The sequence below is a fragment of the Ascaphus truei genome, chromosome 2 (genome assembly GCF_040206685.1).
Source record: "Ascaphus truei isolate aAscTru1 chromosome 2, aAscTru1.hap1, whole genome shotgun sequence".
NCBI classification, from domain to species: Eukaryota; Metazoa; Chordata; class Amphibia; order Anura; family Ascaphidae; genus Ascaphus; species Ascaphus truei.
The window spans coordinates 404,299,424-404,318,801 of record NC_134484.1 but is presented as its reverse complement, the minus strand read 5'-3'; the positions used below and the strand labels follow the sequence as shown (position 1 = coordinate 404,318,801).

The window sequence follows — 19,378 nt, the reverse complement described above, 5'->3', positions numbered from 1 at the left end:
GTCACGCACGACCCCGTATCACCCTGAAGGAGATGCACTGCCCGAGCGATTTCATCGAACCTTTCTGGATATGCTCGGAACGCTACAGAGTGCTCAGAAAATTGAATGGAGTCGACAAGTGGAGGCCCTGGTGCATGCGTACAATTGCACCCGACACGAGTCAACGGGATTCTCCCCCTACTTCCTCATGTTTGGGCGAGAGGCGAGGCTACCAGTGGATGTACATCTTAGAGTTTCGATGGATGGAATACACAATGCTACCCATTTCAAATATGTGCAAAGACTTAAAGACAGTTTACAGCAGGCCTATCAACAGGCTGAGAAGGCTACAGCTAAGTTAAACGCTGGAAATAAAAGGCGATACGATCATAAGGTCAAGTATTGGGAACTTTGTCCTGGGGACGCTGTGTTACTTAGAAATCTGGGAGTCCCAGGAAAACACAAATTAGCTGACTGATGGAGGGACGGGGTATATGAAATAGAGTCTCAGATGCCTGGCCTCCCGGTCTATTGCATCAAAGACACTGAAGGCCGGGTAAAGGTATGGCACCGTAATCATCTTCTCCCCATTCCACAAGTGGGAGATGAAGAGACAGAGATACTGGCCACACCGCTCAACGGTAAACCCGAATTATCAGAAGTGGGTCAAGAGACTGTCAATAATGAGACCCACTCTGAAACGCATGAAGACCCTATGGAGGGACCCTCTCAAAGGGACTACCCTGCGGATGGGGCATCTCCCGGAGGAGCTACGGGTAAAGGGCCCCGTGGGCCAATGCCTATTAAAGTAGCACCAACAGGCCAGCCTTTGGATATGCAGAGCCCGTGCTTTGTGCCTTACAGAGACTGTTCAGAGACAATTTTCCCCTCAAGGGACGAGGCTGAGCGTCAGGACTGTGGTTATTACTCCCCCGAGGGAGTTGCCGAAGAACAGCTTCGCCGGAGCCAGAGAGTAAGGTACCCTCCAAATCGGGTAACCTATGATCAAATTGGGGCACCCCATTATGAGGCTCAGCAGTGAGCTCGCAGCAGAGTGCAGTCCGTCATTGTGATGTTCAGTGAAATGTGCAATCTGATTTAGAGCTGATAAGTGTAAGGTCACGTTTGATTGTTGCATTTTTATTATATAACGATGTGATGCCATTTTCATTATATAACTTCTGTACATAGTTATATTCAGTTGTGTCCCAAGCGAGGACGTTGATTTTTTTTCCAGGGGGAGGATGTAGCCAGGTCCCCCTCTGCATTGCCGGCTCCCCCTCTGGGCACTCACCGCGGTGGTTAGGAGGTTAGCCGCTGCTCGTGGAGAGGTGTGGGAGCGGGAGATAGCATAGCGCGCCGTTCTCAAGGACTGCAGGTTGCCAGGGAAGCGTGCGGTAGTGTTGCTAGGGCTCCGGCAAGTTCCGGTGCAGGGCGCCGCCATAGCAGATTGCGCACGCATGCGCAGTGGGAATTTCGGCGCAGAGGACCGGCAGTGAAGTTCGCGCATGCGCAGAACAAGCGCGCGAACGCTAGCCTACCAGGGAAGGCTCTTGGAAGGGACTACAAGTCCCATGAGCCTCGGGAGCGGCCCCATGACGCCAGGGAGCCAATAGGGCTGCAGGAGCTCCCTGCTTGCAGGGAATTGATATTTTTCACGCGCTGAGCCACGTTAGTCAGTGCAGGACCGGGAGAGCTAGGGGAAGGAGGTGAGTGCAGGGGTCTGTGACCCGCTGCAATAGGCCAGAAAACCCCTAGGCCCCAGATAGGTCCTGACCTCTCCCAGCTTGTGGTGCATAGGGACTGGCCCTAAGTTAGTATCTATCCCTTTATGTGTTAGTGGTAGATAGGGACACAGCGGACGCTGCGCTCCCGGAACGGAGGCTTGGGCTCTGGCCTACGCCACAAAGACAGAGACTATATCCAGGGTGGGATCGCCCCTGGCGGACCCCGTGCGAGGAGACCCGTGATCAGGAAGCATCAACAAGCGACTGATCCTTTGCGGAGTTGTTTGCTGACCCGAGCGCAGGAGCGCTCGGCAGGTACCTCATAAGTGCACCAACCTATACCATCCTAACATTATATATTCACATAGTGGCAGCCCTGACCACGGGGAACCAAGGGATAGGCTGTGGACACGGTGTGGGGATACACGGTGGTGGGCGGGTATACTCCTAGTGGAGTAAGAGACACTGAGAGGACTGAGTTACCTGGGGGGAGATAACCCCTAGCGGGGGAGTGTTATTAATGTATGTTATAAGAGTGTGTTGTTGCCTGCATATATATTCTGCGTTACAGTAAACTGGTTATATATATTCCTGAGTACGTGGTTATTGTATATGTGGGTCCTGTGTAGCCAAACTTCTATATATCTCTAGAACCCTACACAGGTGGAGGCGCTGAAACCAAGAACGATCCAGAGGATTCACCCCAGGCTCTCACGGGCGGAGGCTCAGACCTCCTGTGAGCCTGACAGGTATAACGCACCACACCTGGTAACATATAGGTCCCCCCTTACATTCATATATATAAATATATATACATATATATATATATGCGACTGGGTGGGGTGGAACCACTGTTACATACACAAGGCTACATAGAGATTACCTGTACTATGTAACCGCTAATCTACACATATATTCAAATCAAATGCATGAAAACATTTCCCTTACACATTGGGACCACTGGCAAGAGTATAAAAAACTGATCCATAGATAATGCACATATTTTAATACAGCAAAAATATATATAACGCTTATTAGTTAATGAAAACACTCATATATAGAGCTAGGCTAGCTCTATATACGAGTGTGTTTTTATTCATTAATAAGGGGTATATATATATTTTTGCTGCATTAAAATATGTGCATTATCTATGGAGAATGTGCTCCTTTGTTCTTTTTATAAACATTTTTTTCTGGTTGATCCCTTTTAGAAGCTGTTTTGACTCCTCTGATTATCGTGTGTGTGTGTGTGTTATTTTTTCACTTAATGGGACTATTTATCGTCTTTAAACTGAGTTTTTGCATATGATTTATAGTATCTAAATTGCAACTTTATATGTTTAATTATATCACTGTTTTGACGTATGCACTGACATAGTTTCTATGTTAATATATGTTAATATTATGTTTACACACCTAGACTCATAATGAACTCATTAATTAAGAGTATATTTATTTGCTCTGATATTTAGTATTTTCTTTTATATATGTGTATATGTATTACACATTTATAAACAATATATGTAATATATCATATATATATATATATACATGGTGTTCAGGAAAAAAGGGTCCCCTTTTGTTTTTCAGTATATTTTATATATTTCTCGCTCAATTCCCATAAAAATATGTACAATTGTAGAGCAGCTATGTAGATTAACACTAGATAACAAGCACAATGTAGACAATTAACTGATGTTAACTAAATTGATGTCACTGTATTATGACAACAAGTACTAGGTACACTGCGGGAGGTTCATGTTCATTACACGAGAAATAGTTTCTCCTTTGTACTGTAGCTCGTTAATGTGTTAAACTGTTGTAATCTAATCTGAAAAACTAAAATTACTATAACATGTGAGTTCAAAGTGTATGTTCAAAAAGTCGTCCTCCTGCTGCAATGCACGCCCAAAGACAAGAACACCACTGTCTGATTGCATCATCGATAACGTATTGATCCAGCTGCTCCCACTCCTGAACGATACGTTGTTTTACTCATTCGTTTTGTCAGACCTTCCAGCGACCATCCTTTATCAGGAAACATTTTATGTCAGGGTTTGGGGACCATAATTCTTGCTCTGTCTCAAACACTTTATAACGTGCCTATCTTCTTCACAAAACACCATTTAGTACCTGTGCACTTGATGAGGTCATTATTCCGTCCCCAATGCCAAATAATATTTATTAGATTAACAAATAATTCTTAAATTTAATTATCTACTGTGACAGACCTATTATTGCTCAAATTTTCATGACAATTTTGTGATTTTTCTGCAAGATATGCCGAAAAATTTAAAAAGTCCTATTTTTTCTGAACAGTGTATACACACACACACATCTCCAGCACACACAAACGCAATATGGATAGTAGCTGTTCAGAACTGTATTGCCCTTGCATTAATTCTTACAATTTTAGCTTTTAGTGCAGCGTCGTATAAATCAGACCTAACTAATACTAGAATCAATTGATCAGTGATGGCTGCCGGGGTACACTTGGCTTGGTTTTCTGTTTTCCAGAGATTCAGGGCTTGCAGGATTTTGTCTGGCAGTTCAAGTGATCTAAAATAGAAGTATACATTATTATGTAGATTGAGTATTAACTATGTACATGTTAATGTGGTTATACTGTAACTGGAAGCTTACAGACATTGGAAACATACAGCAGCACATGCAACACATCCAGTTATATTTGTATTTAAGTATTGGTAAAGAGCGTTGTCAGAATGCTCAAATACCCAGCTACACAGTAAATAATAAATCCCAAACATAGGTAGGTGTATAATATATCAGTGAGTCAGTCCATATAACCAGATATAGCCATAAATCCCTGAAAACCGAGAGTGAATGAGAAAACTCACCACACTCAATTTCATTGGGGGCAGTGAGGCTAGAACTTGGACACCTCCTTGTAGGGAAGCCGTGCTGCTGCTGCTGCTGCTGATAATAGAGTCCAAGTAAAGATGAGAAGAGTACAGTAGAGCACCATCAAGAACAGGAGTCAGGAGAGGATCCAAATACAAAAAATATTTAATGGAGTTTAACCCAGCATAGGGAAAACCTTTCCCTATGCTGGGTTAAACTCCATGAAAGATTTTTTGTATTTGGATCCTCTCCTGACTCCTGTTCTTGACGGTGCTCTACTCTTCTCATCTCTATTTAAGTATTGGTCACCTTTTTTGTCATGTTGGATTGTAAAAAGACTTACAGATGTAGCCAGCCGAAGTGTCTTCAGTGCCACAGACACGCACGGTCACGCGCCCATGGTGGTTGCAGCCACCAAAGGATTAATAATGCGGAGGGTATTATACAGAAACATGGACAACACCCGGGCTATATCGCGGCAGACAAGGTCCCCAGCACCACGGACCTTTGCTGGTTCATCCGCAGCACCGGGGACAGCAAGTCTTGCTATATCTGTATTGATTATCACTCATGGCACGATTGGCTCCTAGCTTCTGATGACATCATAAAGCACGACAAGCCTTAAATAGCGTGTGATTGGATGCTAGTTATTGCAACTGCATGGCTTTAAAGCAGTAATCTTCGCTACTTGTGTCCCGCCCCCTCCCCATTATGAGCTGAACCAGACTATCGTTAGCTCCGGGGACCCCTGTTTTGTGTTGCGGCTCCCTATTGGATGATAGAGGCTGCCATCTTTGAAAATTCAGGAAGGAACCCTAGTTATAAAAACTAGTCAGTGTCTCAGGAAAAGGGGGGTTCCCCTGAACTAAAATAAGTGAGGTTCAGCTCTGGAGCACTCCCTGATCAAGTTCTCAGGGGGTAGGGAGGGTTGAGAAATCAATTCAAATTGGTCTTAACCTTAGTGTAACCAACCCCCCTTTGGGATTACTATGGCTTTAAGGGATTATCTGTGTGGGCCCACACCGAGTAATACCCTTGGTGCTGGGTGACTAGGCAGAATCATAGCCCCGCCCTCTTCTGCCCAGTGATAATGATGTCATTGCTGGATATATATAGGAGGGAGAGCGTTCTAGAAAGTCAGGTTCCAGGAGGAGTTGAAGAAGAGAGATCGCACTGTGAATAGTGTAGATAGGTTTATACTGTAGATACGTCTACGATAGGGCAAGGATTCCCTTTATTGTTTTCTAGTTAAGGAGAGTGCTTTGATTAGATAGTGTTCCCAGAAATGGCTACACACTATTCTAAAGGTTCGCAGAGAGGTAGCCTATGCCCATAGGGGGCTCCCCAATCTGCAGTCACAAGGCATAGTTGGACCAGCCCCATCAGAGGGTCCATAGCTGACTCTCACCCAGAAGGCCACGTGATGGCATTCAGTACCCAAGATGGGGATACTGATTACAGACAGAGAGAGTAGTACAAGCCCTGGCACTGGCCCAAAGGAGATGGAGCACTATCAATGCTACAAAGCAGAGGGATCCTTTAGGTAACAGGAGTTAGTCACGCCTCAGCACCTTCCTAGCGGGAAGAGGATACAGAGAACAGGGATGATGCTATACACAAAGTGATGTGTACCGTGCATATGAGACTTTATCGATGGTGAATAATAAATATGCTGTCCGTATGAATAAAGTTCCTGGTGCCCATCATTGCATTACCAACACCCTGCCTGCACGGATCCAGCACCCTGACAAGGTAATCAACTCTGTGCAAGCCAAGTTAAGAGGCATTTCATGTAAAGTCTCTAGGAGCCGAAAGGGAGGGTTACATTAGCTAACAGAAACCGCTAAAAGACAAAGTTCTGTATACCAACTTATCAGATATTTAGATCATTTGTATTGCATCACTAATAAAAAAACCAGAAAGGCTGTCATGTTTAAGGAATATTTTGCCTATGTATAAAATAAGTAGTTTACCTGTGCTGCCTGCTTCAATCAATATGTACAGACATATAGCAAAGTATTCATTGGCAGCTTCGAGATGAAATGCATGTGACAGGTTAAAGTAACAATTCTTTTCCAAATACAATTGTTGTTAATTGAACATTATTTTTTGGCTTGTTGTGGTTTCTATAAAAATCTGTGACCAGTTTTTCAGTTCTTTCGTACCTTGTTACTTACGCCTTATGCTCATGTTTCCTTTGTTTGCATGTCAACATATGTATGTATAACAAACCTGCACAAACTAACTAATAATAATATACACAGTAGTTTGCCACTACAATTTATGACAAACTCAGATCAGCACTGAATAATATTTGTGTGTTTTTTGCCAAACGAAGCTTAGCGGTTTCTAATTTATTTCTAAACATTCTAATTAAGAATAATATTAAATAATAATAAATAGGAGTACCCAACCACTAATGCATATGCATTAGTACTGCAACTTACTATATACAAAAATAATTATTATTGTGTATGTATATATATATATATATATATATATATATATATATATATAATTATTTAAAATATGTTTTAATTTATTTTCACCCAAAAGAACTAACATTAACTTGAGCGAAGCTGTAAATTCTGGAATAATCAAAAGATTTAGCATGTTATCAAGTTCATCTGAATTCTCCTTCAATATAGGACAGGAAGTTATTCTATAAGGGGCGGATTTTATATAGTCCAAAGGGCTGTTCGGAATGTTTTTGGCCATAAAAATCTCCAGTCAAATTTGATAAAACAGAGATGGATTTGAGCACTGGATAACGCCCAGCAGCAGGTCTCCCTACAGGCTGTGCACCACTGGTATTTACTTCCCTCAGCGACGCTACTCAGACTAGATCAGGCACAAATGCAATATTGAGCCTTATATACAACGCAATGTAAGAGAAATCCCACGTAGCCACACTCTATAACACAGTGGTATCCGGCCCCTATATAACCTCTTCACTGAGGAACACTTTGCAAGAAGAAACCGGAACAAATCAATGCATGACTCACTGTTGGTGTGTGGGATCCTGGCGCTGTCGGCGTGCTCCTACCGAGGTGCTGGCAAAGAACAAATGGAGAGAAGAAGGCGGTGCAGCTGCCTACGTCAGTAAAACAGACCGGGACTCTGGTCTGTTTCACTGACATAGGCAGCTGCACCGCCTTCTTCTCTCCATTTGTTCTGTGCACCACTGGTAGTCCCCATAAACTTTAGTGGTTCACAAAGCCCATAAAAGTTGACTTCAACGTAGCTCTCTGTGGCTTTCTCTCTACCAGAATTTCAGTTGTAAAAGTTTCTTCACAAAAAGCTGCTTTTTATATTCAAGCCCAGCATGTGTAATACATTTGTGATAAGAGTATGCAAGTGTATAATGTGAGCAGAGCCTAGTTTAAACCAAAATCTAATGTTGTCATGGAAAGTTATGTGTAAGCTTATTTACATGCTGAGCTATACAAATATCACTGCCACATTCCAGAGATAAGAAAAATAACATGATCACAGGGCTTATCACGTGAGAAAAGTAATTTTGATGAATGCAGCTATCCATATCATTTATCAAAGTTGAGTAAATGCGGGCATGAGGCTAACTGCACACGGACACAACAGGTAACCAAATATGACAACTGTAACTTACTTGGTCTTTGCAATTACGTTGATGTCTTCATCTTTGAGTCTCAGTTTCTTGCAGAAAAATATGAAAGCTGTCACTGGGATATTGCAGGAGACTATTTTGAAAATCTTCTGCATAATTCTCTCTAGAGTAGGAACATAATGATATATGTGATGGAGCCTTCAGTGGGCAGCATAAATATACAAGAAGAGTATGGGCGGCCAGCACGTTGGGGCTACCAAGTTTCAAGCAAGTAAGAACACCTACACGTGGCTATTCATGCAATCTACTGTAAAACAGCATCTGGCTCCACTGCAGGACACACCGGTGTCAGTTGACTAGCACATGTTTTCCCTACGTCCTCTAGAGCTGACTGGGTAGCCCGTCTCCCCCTCTCTGTCTGTTCCTGCTAATGCCACCCCTTTGCACATCTCTAGCCCACACCAATTCCAATCGCAAACACTAGTCTCACTCTAGAAATGAAAGATTCCTCAACCATCTCCAGCTGGGACATGCCTTAAACATTGAGGACATTCCCACCAACTCTGGGACAGTTGGCAACCCTACAGTAGAGCGAAAACTGAACGCACGATGGAAATGGTCAGACACATTTATCGCTGTACAGTGTGTTCACAGAATTCAAACCCAACACTGATTTTTCATACATAACAAGCCTTTAGCATATGATATTTGACATCATCAATACTCAGTAAACAGAAATAACCATTGCAATTAATCACTACTATCGCTAATGACCATAAACATTGCAATTAGTAACTGCTATCATTGTTAATCATATTTTCATATGCACACAGTGTTCATAAAATATGTCTGTGCTTGCAATTAAACTACAACTAGAGATGCATTCATAACATCCTTCAGATACAATGTCATAATATAGCAATCAAAATAGTCGCCACTTAATATAGTGAATAGCTGGTTTAATAATATGGGATTAGAATCATTAGACAAAAAGCAAGATATACTAGGGAGTGAGTTCTGTTTTTAAGCTGTATAAAGATGAAGTTCCACTTAACAACATACATTGGGGTTCCAATAATGTAAAACATTTCTACTCTACACCTTTAATACCGTTCTTGAAAAGGAAGTCCCAAGTAACAATTTCTGCTTGAAACAATTTACTTGTGTAAAATTATTCAATGACCCCTTACAGTTTAACGCCAGGTAGTAGTGCAGTAATGGTCCAGTAAGTATCTTGTATTTCCAGTTAGCGGTCTGTTAACAGCTTTTGTATAATAGAGTAAAATATAAGGAAAGACTGGCCTTAATGTACCGGACTATTATCCTGGAGTTAGTTGGCAGGAAAGCCCTTTTCTTACATACCATCCCTTATGTTAGCACTCTGTAGATAGCGTCCAATAGGATAGAGTTGTTTTCCTTCACACACAAGACTAGGAGGTCTACCCAAGGGGTTACTATCAAGATTTATCTCCCTCAGCTTCACAAGACGATAGAAGTCACTGGGCAAAGATGTCAGCTTGTTTCCTAGGAAAGAATAGCATTTGTTAGTTAGTAGCGTTGTAGTGTTACTGGCTTATTAGTTATACACAGGGAAATAGACTGTAAGTGAGCTACGTTCATTTGAGGGACAAAAGAAAACAATTCTCCCTAATGTATGCCTGCCTGTTTAAGTGACTGTGTGCATGAGTGGGTGTCTGGGAGTGGGTGCCATGTGTACAATGGGTAAGGTTAAGCATGGTCCGTGAGTAAGAGTGTGTAAGTGCTTGTGTGTGTGTTCATAGGTAAGTGCCAATATAGGGATAGGGGTAGTTTCATAGGTGTGTAGGTTAATGAGTGCCTTGTTCCTGTTAGTGGCTATGTGCATAGTTAATACATCTGAGGGACTGTGTGCATTGTTAATACATTTGAGGGACTGTGTTTATGGGTGAATGCAAATGAGTGAGCATGTACTGTACATGGGCAAACATATGTGAGTGGTTGGGTGCCTACAGTATATCAGGGTCTCCAAAGATGTTTGTTGGTATTTGGCCAAATATCACTGAAGGTCCAGGAGTTGAACAATCTCATAGAATACACAGAGCTGCCCACTGATAAAGGTAAATGGCTAATAGTGCATGTGGTAGGCAGTTGGGTATCCAATGGATTTGTCAGGACAGCATGCAGAAACTGTCAGTTTCATTGGAAACAAGCAGTATTTATTGTTCTAAGGACAGGACACATTGGTTTGGCACCTTCATTAAAAAAAGAACAGTGCCAACCTTGGTTATTTATTTACCTTTTAAAAGAACAACATATAATCCACATTTACTCTGTGCCTATAAAGGGTGCATGCATCCCATATGCACAGTCACAAATCTAACATAACCTGCTGGTGTTGATAGGTTAGATGTTTCCCACTAATCCAAGCCTAATTTGAACTCTCAAATAGACCTGGTAAATATAACTTAAAACATGCAAAAGATGAAGGTTTGATAGATCACCTACAAGCCAACCGTATTTTTGTTTTTTTTAGCGTTGCACCTTTTCTAGGGGTAGTGTGGACTCGTAAGCACATCCATTCAACCTTTCCAGTAGATGTGGCTGTCAAGACTATTAGCTTTGAAATAACCAAACTCTAGACCTAACCATGGGACAAGACCGCTCCAAAAGCAAACCATTCCTCTTTCCCCTCCCCGGTGACCCCAGTTTTTTAAACTAATTTTCCTAAGGCTAATGCATGTAAGGGAGGTGATTATGTGGGCTCACAAGAAGATTACCTACAGTATCTGGAAAATTTGTATGAAAAGTGAGTTTTAAAAATGTTTACTACATTTAAAGAAAATAATGTTCTCCCTTGTACCAAGTTTGTCTTCTTCCTCCAAATTCCACAGTTCTTACTATATTATAAAATTCCTTGGTCTGCCCCTCTGTGAGATAAAGCTCATCAGTGACATTATAATGCACATAGCCTGGTGGCAGATTTGGAGAGTCAGATAGCTATAAAATTTAGGGAGAAAGCAAACGAAGAAAGAGAGTGTCAGTTGACATGTGAGGAGAAAGCAAAATTGCTGGAGGAGTGAGCGGCAGATAGAATTGATGACATGACAAGGTATTAAATCAAAGAGATGTGGTGGAGAGAGAGCAGGGATGGAGAGATAGGAATGGGGGGGAGAGATAGGAATGGGGGGGGAGAGAGGAGGAGGAAGGAGAGAGAGGTGGGGAAAGAAAAAAGGTCGGGTTGGCACGCTGTAAGGTCTATGGACTAGCAACCGTCTCGCGCATCCTCCCGAGCACCACCGCGCACGCGCAGGGTGCCAACGGACCGCATTCCTTACCAAACGCGCGCAACATGCACGCGCATCAAAATGGCGTCATCCGCGCCGCCGACTCAGGCTCCGCCCCCGGATTGTGCCGCACACTTACTGCGCGCGGAGCTCGCACGTGACACATGCGCCACGCTCCCAAGCTCCATGTCAAGATCCACTAGCTGCCAAACAGCTACACCTGCTCATTGAAGCATTCATTAGCTGCACTACAGCTACACCTGTTCTTGGAAGCCTTAGACCTATCACGGCCGCCGTGGGGGCCGCGCCCCCGCTCCACCCCCTTAGGGGCTGGCTGATCCTGCCTATATATGCTCACCAATGTCACAGAAACATTGGCTGAGCATTGATTCTTGTTACTCTGTGTTTTCCCTTGCTGGTCCTGCCTTGTTCCTGTCCTATTGCTTTATTCCAGTTTGATCTGTCTACCGAACCGGCTTGCTTTGACTACCCCAACCTCTGGCTCCTGATCTTGGCTATCTCTGACTCCTCGCTCCTCTCTAATCCTGAACTCGGCATTGTACCTTCTACGCTCCGGATATCTCCTACGTTGAACTCGGCAAGTATAAGACTACTCTGATATCTATATCCCTGACCCGGCTGTCAAGACAAACCTACACTCCGGACGTGGCCCCCGTGCCTGTGGCTGGTGTTTGTTACTACTCCCATCTCAGTACCGGGGTCTCGTCTTGTTTGTGGTGAGCACAACGTGACACACGCAAAGCGCGCATGGGATGAGCCTTAGTTCTTTTAATGTTTATTTCCTTCACTCCCAGAGAAGCCTGGAGCTCATTAGGCCTCGGTCCCGCTGCGCTTGTTGGCGCGGGCGGCCACACGCGAGTTCCCCACCAGCAGGGGAATCCTGCGGAGCCGGTCCCGGTCCTCCCTGGCGGCACAGCGCACTACACGCTGTGGCGCGTCAGCCGCTATGGGACACAAGAAAATGGTGATCCCTAGCGTTGACGTGTCACGTGGTGTGGCTGTGAGCCAATGGGGAGGGGAGGCTTCGGGAGGAGGAGAGGCTTCGGGGAGCGGGGAGGAGTGTGGAGTGAAAGCAGCGTGCCTGTCTGTGTGTGTGTCTGAGTGCGTGAGTGCCTGTCTGTGTGTGTGTGTGTATGTGTGTGCCTGAGTGCGTGAGTGCCTGCCTCTGTCTGTCTGTGTGTGTGTGTATGAGTGCCTGCGTGTGTGTGTGCCTGCGTGTGTGTGTGTTGCTTACCTTCAATCAGCAGCTCCAGCCCGAGTCCGTGGAGGGAGGGGGGGGAAAGTAGCGGGTCCCTCCGCTCAAGCCACGCCCCCCCTCCCTGTCAAACCTCCCACTCCCTCCCACTCCCGCCCACCTCCCGCTCCGGCTCCCGCTCCCTACAGTGCATATCGCGGTCTGTGTATGTCAGCGCCCCGCCTGTCTGCAGTGCGGGCGCGCTGACTCTGGGAGCGGGGCCTTAGCCTTAGAAAGCAATGTGTTGCTGCGCCCTCTGGCTATCTAAGTTCATGTGTGTTATTGCCGTATCGCGCTGAGATAATCTGTAGCCGAGCTTAGTGCATCCCGGCATCTGTTTTATGCTGGAAATGTTGCGGTGAGAAAGGGAGAAAGGTCTGGGCCTTGATATGTCAAGTGACTGGGGTAAGTCAGCACTTAAATTCCATGTGGGTAGCAAACCAACATCTGCCCAACTAAAAATAGCATGTGTTTTTCCAAATATTATTGACTGCTAGAGGCACAATAGCTAGTGCTGAAACTCCCCTGAATCGTACAATATCAATCAAATGATGCAGTTATTACGGGATGTAATAAGGATATTTTACAGATACCCAAAGCTATATTACAGATACCCAAAGAAAATGTTTGCATGCTGGTGTGCAACGATTAGTTTCCAAAAACTCCTTGGATTCATTAGACATTACTGATACACGAATACACCACATGCATAAATGTTAGTACAAAGGTAACACGGTTTTAAAGAATAAAGTAGGGTAGCATTCTTTAAATATACGTTAACTATTGTTTAACAGAGACATTTTCGATTCTCATGACAATGAACAAATACTGTATGTTGTGCCCACCCCCTTGTTTTTGTATTCTTTCTGTACCCTTTCCTAAATTGTAGATCCCAAATACATGTTACTATATATTACCACTAGTCTAATCAAGGAGTGGGTTATAACTGTATTCAGTCATTAAGGTTGAATTTAGCGTAAGTGTTATTTATTACTTGAGAAACAAACCTAGCGTGTAATTGGACTTGCCTTGCAGGCTGATTTGTTGCAGACATGGTGCAGATGTAATGGATGCAGGGAGATGACCAAGCCGATTGTTAGATGCTGTTATTTGGATCAAGTTCTTGGTTTCCCCGATGTTGTTTGGAAGGGTTTTCAAAGCATTGTCTGATATGTCAAGGTCCTTGAGATTATCCAGTTTACATAACTCTTCTGGAATTGTAGTTAACTGAAAGAAAATGTGCAGTTATATCCAATGTCTACCACGCCTAATTAATAGGCCCATTCAATACTCTCTGGTCTTTGATTGTATAAATTCACATATTTATATTCAACTCTTTTCTCTCCTCTAACATTTCCCCACCTATTTCAAGTATGCACAAATCATACTACAATACTCATGATATTTGTTGTCTCACTATCGATTGCTATGTCTCCCTCCTGACATTTGCTTTCAACCCTTTTTTAAATGCTTTGCTGCTTTATTTCTCAATTTCCACTTGTTTGAAGACTCTCTGCAATCAGATTTCCACGTGGCTCTTTTCACTGAAACTGCACTTACCGCAGTTATGGGCGATTTTTCATGCTGATCAGCTTAAAGGGCAATACATCTCTTGATGCTTATTCTGCTTTGATTCTACTTGTCACTTTTTACTAATCTCTTTAACTCCATTAGGTTTAAATATCAGTCTGAATGTTTATTTGATACTAGGTGGTCAAAGCTTCGCACAGGTTGCAGTAATTAAAATGAAAGCTAAACACACAAGAGTCAAGATAAATGCATCTTGGGATGTCCCAACTCTATGGGAACAAGAGCAACAAACAGGAATGGTAGAGGGTGCTGCAAGCAGAAAAACCTAGTCAGGGTAACTGCATGTAGAACAGAAGGGTAGCTGAGCACACCAAAAGAAATTGAATAATTTATAAAAAAAAGTTAATTTTATTGACTGATTACAGTCACAAACCATCCGTACAAACACCTTCTTCAGGTATGCCTCCTTTTTATAAATTATTGCATTTCTTTTGGTGTGCTCAGCTACCCTTCTGTTCTATAAGTAATTAAAATGACTAATAATAATTGGTGTCTCTTTCTCCCCCTCTTGTCTCTCTCCCGCCTATTGCTTTCCTTTAATAACTTATGATGTTCCTATTTATTTCCGCCTCTCTCTCCTCCATCATTCTTGCTTTTTCCTCGTGTGTCAAAGGACTTCCTCTCTTTCTTTCTTCGTCTGCTTTCTGTTTAAACTTTATAGCTGTCTAACTCTCCTTATTTGCCACCAGGCTATGTGCATTTTGATGTCAGGTGCCAGATACATAGCCTACCAGGTACAAAACCCACTGGATGACTTGCTTGTCAGAGACCTTTGAATCTCACATTGAATGAATGCATTTAAATCCCCTTGGTATGCATGCAAAGTTTCACATATCTAGCTTTCATGGTCTTGGAGCCATGGCTCTGACAGACTCTATTATTATTATTAGTAGTAGTACTAGTATTATTATAATATATGACTATAACTTCAATACAACCACAATCTATACTTAGAATTACTGTTAAAGTGTACTGGACACATTTTGAGAGGCAGATCTTCAGTCCCTACTTTGCCGAGTAGCACCTAACCCTATCATGTCATGAAAGACAAAATAACACAAACAGCCACCCAGTTTAATGTGAAAGGCAGATTAAAAACATGACAAGAACACAGCAATAAATTATCTGAGTACAACTGCAATGTGACAAGATCTTCAGAACTTTGGGCAAATCGGTCTAACATTAAAAGTGGGGTTTCTCTACTGGGATCAGAAAGGATTGTTAGCTTGGAAATCAGTAAAGACATCAAGAAAGAACTGTTATATTGTATATTCAATGTAATATACCACTTGCCACACTGGCCAAATGTGGAAAGTCATATCTGATAAACATGAGATGGAAATGAGAGAGCTTGTATCAAGAAGTAGGAAATATATCCTTTCTGAGCTACTGTAAGTATGGAACACCCAGACATAGGTCGTTTGTTAGTATTCCACTTGTATCTCTTAATGGCAGAAGAGTGGCTCTGTGCTACAGTAATGACTCCCCCATCTCTGCAACCCGGTCTCCCTGATATTATTGTGTGCATGGTGAGTAAGGCCTCGTCCAGGGTTACTGCTTGCTGGCGGAGGCGCTCTGAGGCGCGCTTCCCCTCGGCACTGAGCCCCTACAGCCGCAATTAGAGCGGCTTTAGTAGGGGCTCACCTACGCTTCCGCAAGCGCGTGGAAGCGTAGGTCTTAGGAAAATTTAAAATTTTCCTGCTTGCCGGAGCGCAGCGGTTCGCCCAATGAGGGCGAACCAGCTCCGTGACGTCACTGGCCCGCCCACGACACGCCCCCGACATGCCCCCGGATGGCGCTCTCTAAGGCCAGGGAAAGCACCCGCTTTCCCTGAGCCTCAGCGCGCCTCTGCACGCCAGCAAGGAGCTTGGCCGAGGCCTAAGGCTGCATATCTACAGTCCCACTTAACAACAAAGGCTGGAGTTGTAATACAATACATGTAGTACACAGTGTAACTTCTTTTCTAACCTCCAGCAATTCTTTAATGGGTTTAGATAATATAATGACATGTAATATTATACATACATACTGCTTTTGTGGGAAGAAGGGGATAACATCCTGCTGAGGAACGAATTTAACATCACTTCTAAAATATCAGTGTTATAAAAATGTTTTGACATTAATGCTATGACTGTAGGAAAGTTAGGGCAATTTGTAAAATGGTGTTTTTACCTTAATTCCATGTTCCTGTCTGACCTTCAGAGTTTCCAGTGATGTAACATAACATACTTCACTTGGGAAGGCTTTAAAATGGTTGTTGGAAAGATTCAGCTCTTTAAGCCCCTGTAGCTCACTGATTTTTGAAGGTACAGTTTCTATGTGATTTTCTGAAAGATCAACTTTCTGAAGACTTTTTAAAGTGCACAGTTCGAGTGGAAAACATGTAAACTTATTGCAATGTAGCAAGAGCTCGTAAAGAGACTCCATATTGGCCACATCTGATGGAACACTGCTTATCCCATTTTTACTGAGATTTAAGTACATAAGATTGTGAAGATTGCAGATATGCACAGAGAATACTTCTAGTTTGTTTCCACTTAATTCCAGGTGTTTTAGTTTATTATTGTAAATAAGACTTTCAGGTATTTCCGAAATATCATTCTGACTCAGATTTAAATTCAACAGAGCAGTCATGGAGCACAGTGCTTGGGGCACTTCTGGAAGTTTGTTACCGCTGAGATCCAGTTTAGTTATGTGTACACAGTCTTTTAATTCAATTGGAACATATAGCAGAGCATTGTCTGCACATTCTATCACTGAGAGATACGTCAGGTGAGCCAGTTGCTCTGGTAATGTTTCCAATGCATTTCTGCCAATGTGTAGTTCCCTTAAGTTTTCGAGCTTGTGAATCTTTGTAGGAAGTTCATGTATTTGATTGCCACTCACAGTCAAAATTTCTATAGAGCCACAGTGGCAAACATTTTCTGTGATGCATGTGAGTAAATTATTGGCAATGGTGAGGACCTTAAGTTGTTGCAAGTGCTTGACCTTGTCCGATAATACAACCAGCTTGTTGTCATCCACCCTGAGCTCTTCCAAATTTCTCAGATTGTAGAGCTGCACTGGTAAAAATGTGATGTGGTTGTTATTCAATGAAAGCTCTCGCAGGCTCTTGAGATCCCCTATTTCTTTCGGCAAACTTCTAATCTGGTTTCCAGCCAGGCAGAGTTTGACCAGCTGTGGAAGTTTGAACAGGGCTTTTGGCAGTGTGGAAATCTGATTGCAATCCAGGTCCAACACATGCAGGTTCTTCATGGAGCTCATTGACTCTGGCAGAGTTTTGAGAGAGTTCCCACTTAATCCCAGTATCTGCAAAGTGACAAGGTCTCCCAGGCAGGAAGGTAATTGTGTAAGGTTATTGTCATTGGCCAAGAGTTGCCTGATGTTTCCAAGGCGTGATATTTCATCAGGTAGACATGCTATGTGGTTATTGCTTATGTTTATTGCTCTGAGTTGAGAAAGTTGGCCAATTTCAGGTGGTAAAGATGTCAGCGCATTTCCTTCCATTAACAATATTTCTAGCTTTGAGAGACGTCCCACATCTTTTGGAAGCTTTTTTATCGCATTGTTGTTTAATTGCAAACATTTGACATCACTGCATTTGAAAACATCTCCTGGTATTTCAATGAGCTCTTTAGCATTCAGGTTGATGGATGTAATACTATCTGTATCAGATAACATTGTCATTGATGTAGTCACACACAATAGGGGTTCATGGATTTAATTTGGCAAATTTACCATTTCTCCACAATCTGCAAAATACAAACATATTTGAAATGTGAAATTATTGAAGGATCAAGAACAAGTCATCTTATTTTTATTAAACCCTCAAAATTAAATCCTTGTAGGTTCATATGACAATGAAGGCTTTAGTAAATGGTAGGTACATTTGTTAAAATGCTTGGGTTGTTTAATGACTAGAATTATATATAGCATAATTCCACAGTGCGGGGGAAACAGTTTCAGGCGAGGAAAATCCTCTCCTGCAGCCAACACAACATAGACAAACAAGTTATTCGAAGTACAGGTCTCCTCTAAAACAGAGATAGAAAGCAGAGCTCTACTCACAAGTTCATAATGAAGTTTCTCCATTTAACGTGACAGCCAAGAACAGTGGAAAGACAACGTTTCAGGTCCCGTACGGACCTTTCATCACTTTTTAAGACCCCTCTGGCTTACCTGGGCTGTTTACTGTGCATGCGCAGGCAAAGGAATCCAAAGGCAGTCTGGGAATGTAATACTAGCAGCGTTAAGAACCCCGGATTACTTACTGTACCATTTAGAGAAGATTAGATGATGTGATCAGGAGACTGAAATTCCCAGCAAGAGATCTTGAGCTTTTCAAGGTTGTTTCTCAACTATCGAAGTGACTGCAAGCAATGATTTCAGGCACAAGTAGTGACTGACCAGGCACTATGGTGACTCACCTGTACATAAACACATAGGTCATAATAAGCAGGGAGAGGTGCAGGGTCACATGCTGTATATAGTCTGTCGAAAGCACTGAGCATGTATTTACTTTTATTGTTCCTTTCTCAGAGAACACACAGTCCTATTGATCCAAATACACATAAACAAGATTGGCAGTCAAAAGAATGTGCTAGGAGTGGTTAATTAATTTATGTTTGGTATGATTGTCTGCCAAGCAAAATTCTGGCTAGTTTCAATGTGTCAGCTTTACCTGATATAGATCTTGTGTAGTTAATCCTGATGTACTGTATTCCATGCTGGTTTCCCCTGAAACACTCTCCTCTGGTATGAGAATAAACCAAAACGTATTCAAAGCCTTCGCCTAGCAACTCCGTGCTATTGAAAAGAAAATGCTGAAGCTCTTTCCGTGCCTGCCACGGAAACGTATGACATTATCTTTGTTTTTTCGTGGAGCTGCTTTTAATGCTGACAGATTTTATGCAAATATTGATTTATTTATTTTTAAATGACGTTACTTAAATGAACACAGATCCATTTGCACACACATACTAGACACAACACACAAACACACACACAAGGGATATGTCAGTGTAGAAATGGGCGCATTTTTTCTTCGCGTTTGAATCGGAGATGGGTAGTCCGTTCCTTGCAGCTGTGGATCAGTCTCAAAAGCCAAGTCCGCTGT

At 42.7% G+C, this 19,378-nt stretch overlaps 1 protein-coding gene across 5 annotated transcripts; it reads right to left on the bottom strand.

Annotated features, from left to right (window-relative positions):
* Positions 1–3,253: 3,253 nt before the first annotated feature.
* LRRD1 (leucine rich repeats and death domain containing 1) lies at positions 3,254–18,838 on the bottom strand. 5 transcript variants are annotated; one of them, XM_075587379.1, is made up of 6 exons: positions 18,690–18,838; positions 16,435–18,014; positions 13,701–13,899; positions 9,517–9,678; positions 8,197–8,317; positions 3,254–4,265 (listed from the first exon to the last, which is right to left on the bottom strand). In XM_075587379.1, the coding sequence occupies exons 2-6, from the start codon at positions 17,947–17,949 to the stop codon at positions 4,082–4,084; spliced, it is 2,181 nt and encodes a 726-aa protein (XP_075443494.1). In that variant the 5' UTR covers positions 17,950–18,014; positions 18,690–18,838; the 3' UTR covers positions 3,254–4,081. The 5 variants fall into 5 exon arrangements, with proteins under 5 accessions (XP_075443494.1, XP_075443495.1, XP_075443492.1 ...); XM_075587380.1 differs by lacking the exon at positions 18,690–18,838 and adding an exon at positions 18,442–18,675; XM_075587377.1 differs by lacking the exon at positions 18,690–18,838 and adding an exon at positions 18,534–18,675.
* Between the last annotated feature and the right edge of the window lie 540 nt (positions 18,839–19,378).

Excerpts from the sequence above, each read along its gene's own strand:
- LRRD1 (XM_075587379.1), bottom strand. The coding sequence starts at position 17,949 with ATGACAATGTTATCTGATACAGATAGTATTACATCCATCAACCTGAAT. Across the intron at positions 8,318-9,516 it reads GAGTGCTAACATAAGGGATG|AGAGAATTATGCAGAAGATT; the intron begins GTATGTAAGAAA and ends TTCCTACTCTAG. Across the intron at positions 4,266-8,196 it reads AACGTAATTGCAAAGACCAA|ATCACTTGAACTGCCAGACA; the intron begins GTAAGTTACAGT and ends CTTCTATTTTAG.